Source organism: Physella acuta, unplaced genomic scaffold (genome assembly GCF_028476545.2).
Source record: "Physella acuta isolate Inbredline_101_S28 unplaced genomic scaffold, ASM2847654v3 ptg001682l, whole genome shotgun sequence".
Lineage (NCBI taxonomy): Eukaryota > Metazoa > Mollusca > Gastropoda > Physidae > Physella > Physella acuta.
Genome location: NW_026733195.1, coordinates 115,001 through 122,705, shown reverse-complemented (window position 1 = coordinate 122,705; position 7,705 = coordinate 115,001). Strand labels below are relative to the sequence as shown.

At 34.8% G+C, this 7,705-nt stretch overlaps 1 protein-coding gene across 1 annotated transcript; it reads left to right on the top strand.

Annotated features, from left to right (window-relative positions):
* Window positions 1-584: 584 nt before the first annotated feature.
* On the top strand, window positions 585-3,246 carry LOC131929829 (uncharacterized; the record flags this gene model as incomplete). The annotated part of the gene is given in 5 exon segments (XM_059286219.1): window positions 585-714; window positions 913-1,031; window positions 2,077-2,134; window positions 2,568-2,588; window positions 3,121-3,246. Coding segments are annotated over 5 exon segments (332 nt in total), but the record flags the coding sequence as incomplete, so codon positions are not given.
* Between the last annotated feature and the right edge of the window lie 4,459 nt (window positions 3,247-7,705).

Sequence of the window (7,705 nt, the reverse complement as noted above, 5' to 3'; positions counted from 1 at the left end):
GAATAAAGACCGAAGTAGAAAAAGAACAAAATTTATAAAACTAAATTTCCATATTTAGCGCAATTTCCATTCTGGAGAATTGCGTTTATTAACTCGTCATTTCTGGGAATCTATGAATGAATGAATGGATGGATGGATGTCCGCAGCTTTAAGTCGCTTTAAGTCGTATCTCCTCCTCAACGAAGCAATATCGAGGACTAGTTCCAAAGTAAAGTTGTTAAGCAAGTTCCAAGGATGATTGTGGGCTAAAAAAAATCCGGGTTTCCTTCATGGATTTCCCGGAAAAGCCAAAAAAACCTCGAAAAAATGCAGTTTTTGACCAATATCTCGGCAACCAGACCACTTAGCGACTTGAAACATTTACCAATCGATTCCTGCCATAATTTAGAACAATATTGCCGAAGAAAGTTTTCAAAAATATCCTTTCGTTCGGTCACAAATTTTAAAATTACATAAACACCTACAAACCGATCGTTCGCCTGGCTTGAACGCACCCCAGCATTATACGTCAGCGCTATTTTTAGACAACACAAGGAAATTGCGCTAAAATTGTCACTAGACTTTTTAATTAACTTGTTTTTCAGTTGTGCCTGCACCCACCGGGAGCGAAGCCACGACAACTCTAAAACCGGGTAGCTGTGATGCATATTTATTAGAAAAATGCGTAGGCTTAGAAAGAGAAATGAAAAAAGAAGTAGCTGATCAAGAATGCAAGTAGGCCTACTTACATTTTTATACAATATAGAAAAAATAATGTTTTTTTAATAGTCAAAATGCTTTGTCATTCCAAAAAAAAAAAAAAAAAAATTACAACAACAACAACAACAAAAAACCGCTGCAATCAGTATATTTATTAAAATGTACATTTCTGTATTTGTTAACCATCTGTGACGTAATTTTACTCATCGACAGAGATGAACCTAAAATGATTGAATGCTTTAAAAAAGTGAAAAAACTGTGTGAAAAAGACACTGTCGGTGTTGAAAATTTAAACATAGCATTGGCTAAGTTAGATGAAATGACTAAAACATGTAAGTTGTATTTGGGGGATCATCGATGAATGACGTCATTCTTTTTTAAAAATTATTTTTAACTCTACCCCCCCCCCCCCCCCATCACACATCGTCACAAAAATCCATATCTTCCACCCATAAAAATGACTTTACACCTTAGCCTAATGCCACCAACCAATCCGAATTCTAGTTGCATCTTTCATGACTGAAATAACGGCTAAAAAATCAACACCTAACGTTACTTTTGATAATGCAATGGCGTGACATCAAACTATCTTAGAACCATCATCACCTCCCTCATCAGAAATCATCACAAAATTACGGAAACCCCACCCCCCCCCCCCTACGAGTGTGACGTCAAGTGTGGACGACCCCCCTTTATAGTTCAAATGGCAGACTTAGTTTTATAGCTTTTATTGTTGTATTTTTTTTTGTTTATTTTACATAACAGGTATAACACATATTCCGTTTCAACTTCAATACGAAGATGGCAGCAAATTTAGGCACATTTTAGGGCCATGGGTTTAACTGACAAAAATACCTTGTAAAAGCTATTGTCAATGATCTAATAGAGGGCCCACATTATGTTTTCTTTTTTTTAAAGCTAATTTATATTACTCATTTTAGTAAATGTGTTTCTTTTATATTTCTGTAATTTGACACTATACTAAATGTTAAGTTAACTATACTCGCAAAGAGTTTTAACTACAACAGAACAACAACTCACGAAGTAGCTATAGAGCGCTAGGCTACTAACCCGAAAGTCTCGAGTTTGAATCCAGTCGACCCGTGTCCAATGAGTACAAATCTCATGTTATGAAAAGTAAAGGCGGCTGGGCAAAGTGTTGGTAATACCTTCCCTTCATATGCTGAGGTCAAGAAACATGAGTTCTACATCATCCTCAAAATGTATCACTAGGTCTAAGGGGGATTTATTTCACTACTCACAATAATACTTGTTTCTTTTTTTTTAAAGTATTGTTCGCTAAAAGTATAGAAAATTAGCAAAAGCATGTTATTCTATACCTTGTGTATGTTAATGATTAAAATGTATAACATAAAGGCATTGATTTGAACAAGGCAGAGAAGGAAGAAGCCGAAAGCAAGAACAAATCAGCAACGTAAGTTTTGTGATTGAATTTTCGTCCACATTAAATGAAGTGCAACAGAAACTCATCTCCAGTTAAAATGGATGTTAACAAAAATACCTTGTAAAAATTATTCTCAATGATCTATAATAGGGTCCACATTATATTGTTTTCTTTTTTTAAAGCTAATTTTGATTACATATTTTAGTATTTGTGTTTTTTTTTCTATATTTCTGTAATTTGACATTATAATAAATTATACTAAATTTTAAGTTAACTTTACTTGCAAAAAGCTTTAACTGCAACAGAACAACAAGCACTACAAACACCATAAAGACATTTTTAAAATAACATTTTATCTACAGGCTTTATTTATTTAACAATTGTTAAAAATTATATTAAAAATAATTTTAAGTTATTTAGGTTAATTAATTACGTTTTTTTTTTTTCAAAATGGTAAAATAAGAACTACCAAGTCTCCCAAAGGGTAAGTTAAAATTAAAATAAATAATAAATTTTGGATTTTGCCAGTGCATGATTTGACCGAGAAAAAAAGGCCAATTACCGGAACCTATTTTAAAACTAATTCCAAAATTACCCTTCAAGACGAAGTAGTGCATGTGGCAGATGAAGTAGAGTTTACCTGATGCTGTGTTAGAGGCAGGTGAAGGAATAATTGAATCAACACTATGCTCCAATGTTTTTACTCACGTCAGGGTTATGAGAACCTAGTAATATTCTAAGGACTAGAGTCTTAAATCCGAACTCGAGAAATTCCGGTTAGCAGCCCTGCACTCTACCCCCCCAACCACGTTATTCCATAAAAATGATGTTTATGTATGGCTCGATGGTTTAAGAAATATAAAATCCTAGAAGACTTATTTCAGTATTTATTATTCTTAATTAGACAAGCAACAAATAATTAATTAGAAAATTGTTTTGCTAAGTATATTATTTATTTAAACTAAAATAGTGAAATAAAATAAAATAAAAATACTATCAAAATCTTTTTTTCGCAGATAGTAATGGTTATACTTCAAGCATACAGCACATATTCCTACCTAACCGTACACAAAGGAAAGAAGAAAACGAAAATGTTTTGTGCTGTTTTGGCTTTTGTGAAATTAAATATTTTGACATGAAAACTGTTTTCGACTTATCGTTTGAAATAGTATAATCAAGAACAGCATTGTGCTATCAGCAATCAATCTGAAATAAAATAAATTAAAATTTGCATTAGTAATAGCAAGTAAAAAACAACTTCACTATATATATATATATATATATATATATATATATATATATATATATATATATATATATATATATATATATATATATTGAATTTCGGTTTAGAGCAGGGGTCTCCAAACTTTTCAGTCCGAGGGCCGCATTAACTATCAAATTTCAGTTCGGGGGCCAGTTTCTTCCACATAAGTCTTTGATTTTTCTGGGCAAAGTTCCTCAGCAATCACCGACAAACGATTTTTCTTTGGAAAAAAAGATCTCCGCGGGCCGGATGAGAGGACTTCGCGGGCCGCATCCGGCCCGCGGGCCGTAGTTTGGAGACCCCTGGTTTAGAGATAAGAGACAACATTATCAACGTAGCGCCCGTTGTATCTCTTCAACAATAATAGTTTCACAACTCTGTCTATCTGAATAGAACGCTATACAGAAAAAACACATGGTAATTAAAAACTTTCTCAGTCAAACGGAAAACGAAAAATCCTACGACCTTGACACCACATAGAACATTTATGACATTTTCAAATCGAAAGAAACATATACAGTTCTAAAGCCGAAAAAGTACACACAATAAAATGACGTCATTGATTCAAGTGTAAACATAGCATTAAAAAAACAATTACGAAAAAAACAAATACAAAATATCATGACGTCATCCGTACGTAATAATACAGAAACTAACATTACCGCCTTATTTATTTGTTTAATCTTAAAAGTGGTCTGGATGTAGAGTTTCTTTCAGGCATATCTTTGGGTAGGGAGGCTGTGTCCCCCACTGCAGAAAGTCTACCGACCCCCCCCCCCCCCCCCGATTTTCAATCAATCAGCCATCCATCCCTCCCTCCCCCCCCCCCCCCCCCCCCCAAAGAAATTTTTTAAGCCACCCCCCCGACCCTAGAGAAAAAAAATGTATGAAAGAGGCACATTCTGCAGATTTAGGTTTAACAGCCAAAAGCAGGAAACGTGTCTAGAATATAGAATTAGGGTCTACACATACGAAGTTTCTTTCAGATATTTTAAAGGTTCTACGAGGTTACTGCTCCCCCCCCCCCCCTACACACAACACCTCCCGAAGAGTTCCTGAAAGAAACTCTAAATGCGACTTTAGTCAAGTCTTAGCTTAGGTGCAAGGTGTAGGGGTATGACTAAGACCATATTTAGCATCAATGAGCAGTAATTGCGTGTAGATTTTAAAAAATCCGGTTAAAATCGCTATTCTGCATAAAAATACAATTTTTTAATAACAGTTTTTGTTTCCGGTTCAATTTAAAGATGATGTGGTGATTTTGGTTTTGGTTTCGGTTTAGAGAAAAAAGACAACACTATTAACCTAGCGCCCATTGTATTTCTCCCTAAACGGCCCATTTATCTAGTACAGGGGTCTCCAAACTACGGCCCGCGGGCCGGATGCGGCCCGCGAAGTCCTCTCATCCGGCCCGCTGCGGAGATCTTTTTGTCCAAGGAAAAAATCGTTTGTTGGTGATGGCTGAGGAACTTTGTTCAGAAAAATCAAAGACATGCCTGGAAGAAACTGGCCCCCGAACTGAAATTTGATAGTTAATGCGGCCCTCGGACTAAAAAGTTTGGAGACCCCTGATCTAGTAGAATGGAGTAGAAACAATAATTACGCAACAATATGAACGCAAACAATGTATGCACAATTCAGCAGAAAATTACAATTATATAAATGAAATATAGATTCATTTTTAAAAGTCAACTAAACACCTAATTTCGTAAAATTGTTTGTTGCAATGCATTTCGTCGAGTCCTTACCTGCCAGAAAATTTTGAAACAAATCGACCCAGTGGAAATAATATTCCTGATTCCGGAAATCGCTCAAAAGTTAATAAAAAATACACATTGGATAATACATATGTATGAAATTTCGTCAATCTAACTGAAACGGTTCTCAAGTTATCATTGTTACATATACAATAGCAGCTGGACAGGATAAACAAACTAAGATTTTCCGGCTCCGTAATGTTGTAAAACAAAAAAAAAAATTGTCAAAACCTCGATTTCGATGTTTAACGCGATAACAATGCATCCATTATATCACGTATACGATAAAGTAGGAAGGTGTAAAACTATCACCATTTATTTCTCAGCAGGATTATAACCCCCCTCCCCCTGTGAAAGCATACTCCTCTGAGTTAACTCCCCTAAGTTTAAAATAGTTTCAAACTAAATTTTCTGCCACTAATAGCCGTCACTAAACCCAGCTCTACGATTGTAAACATTTAGCGTGAAACACAGTTTACCAGACCGTGTAAGGGTGGGGGTGGTAGGGAACGCGCTTACATCTTGGTGTTTTCTATCGTCTCCAAGAAGGGAATTATATACATAGATTCTCTATACGCTGAGTTAGAGAAAGTAAAAATTAAGTGTAATTCAAATGTATTGAAATGTATGTCACTTTCATTTAGGAAGGAGGTTCGTTATTTCTCAAATTAGATAATAATCAAATCCTTCAAAAAGGAAGAATAAATAAGTTTTTATGAACTTTTGACGTTTTCCTGAAGTAAGGCTCACAAAAACTCGGGATTCAGTCTACGATCTCAGTGATATTCGTGAGGTGAAGTCGGTGAATTTTTTAAAAAAAAATGTTCGAGCTAATAGAAAGAGGGGAGTTCACCAGGTCTGTTTTTAACACTTTGCTCAAAGGTAACCTAGATGCTCACGGGCATTTTTCAAAGAAATTCTGAGTGAATTATCAAGTACACGCAGAAGATATGAACACAAGTAGAAAAAGAAACTTATTAAAAAAAGCACAACCGTTTTATTAAAAAATCGCATCGTCTAAAACAGGGGTCTCTAAACTACGGCCCGCGGGCCGAATGCGGCCCTTGAGGTCCTCTCATCCGGCCCGCGGAGATCTTTTTGTCCACTGAAAAAACGTTTGTTGGTGATGGCTGAGGAACTTTGCGCAGAAAAATCAAAAACATGCCTGGAAGAAATTGGCCCCCGAACTGAAAATTGATAGTTAATGCGGCCCTCGAACTGAAAAGTTTGGAGACCCCTGGTCTAAAATATGAAAAACAGCTTCTTGACAATTTTAACCGTGTTTAGACGTTTGATCGAAAGGAACACTATATTTTTAGTCACCTCGGGGCTACTGACTATAAGCCAAGAAGAGTTTTGACATTTCGTCGATGCCTATTTTACTTTCTCGTATATACGAAGTATAGAGAAAGTCTTGTAATCGTGCAAAAAAAAAAAAAAAAAAAAATCCAGATTTTTACAAATCTCAACGTTTTACACCTCACTGATACGGAAAAACATAATTTTGCAATCTTGTCCGTATGTCTGTGTGTGTGTGTGTGTGTGTGTGTGTGTGTGTGTGTGTGTGTGTGTGTGTGTGTGTAAACAAGATAACTTGAGTACCGTTACAGCTAGGTTGATGAAATTTAATATATTAGTATTTTATCAAAATCGTAGATCCGTATCAACTTTTGAGCGATTTCCAATAATCGGAAGTGGTACTTTATTTACTTTGAATTTTTCAAAAGCCTATAACTTGAGATAGATAAATGAAATTTCACATGTGAGTAAAAGTTCTAATTCTCTACAATCTGTCAAATTTTGATTTTGAGTAATTTCAGTAGAGCGGAAGTACTAATTTACGCTATTTCCGATTTCTAAAAAACGCATGTAAATTTATAAAGTACTAATAATATTGCGCACTATTATGAACATCTTCATGTGGCGTTCACTTGGAGCGCAATCCTTTACTCTACGAGATTCTATTCTATTTTAAGAGTTTAAGTAATTAAAAATCATGTCAATATTCCGAGTTGCCATCCCACGTAGTGTTATATAAGAATAGTCGAGAAAGTTTAGGGGAGATTACTCCGGTTTATTTACTTTCTAGTTTACACGAAGTATAGAGAAAGTCTTGTAATCGTGCAAAAAAAAGATAGATTTTGTTTTGCAAATCTCGACGTTTTACACCTCCCTCAGTCGAAAGAATCAAAATCGTAGATATGTATCAACTTCTGAGCGATTTCCGATAACCGGAAATTGACCTTTTTCTACTTTCAATTATTCAAAAGCCTATAACTATTTTAGATAGATAAATGAAATTTCACATGTAAGTATAAGATCTAATTCTCTGCCTTCTTACAAATTTTGAATAATTTCCGTTTGACGCAAAGTAGTAATTTTAGCTATTTTCGATTTCTCAAAAACGTATGTAAATTTATAAATTAGTAATAATATTCCGCAGTATTATACACATTTTGTTTTGCGTTCACTTGGTGTGCAATTCTTATTTCTACGAGATTCTATTCTATTTTTAAAAGTCTAAGCAATTAAAAATGGATTTTCTTCTTCTTCTTCTTCGTTCTTAATTATTAGTGT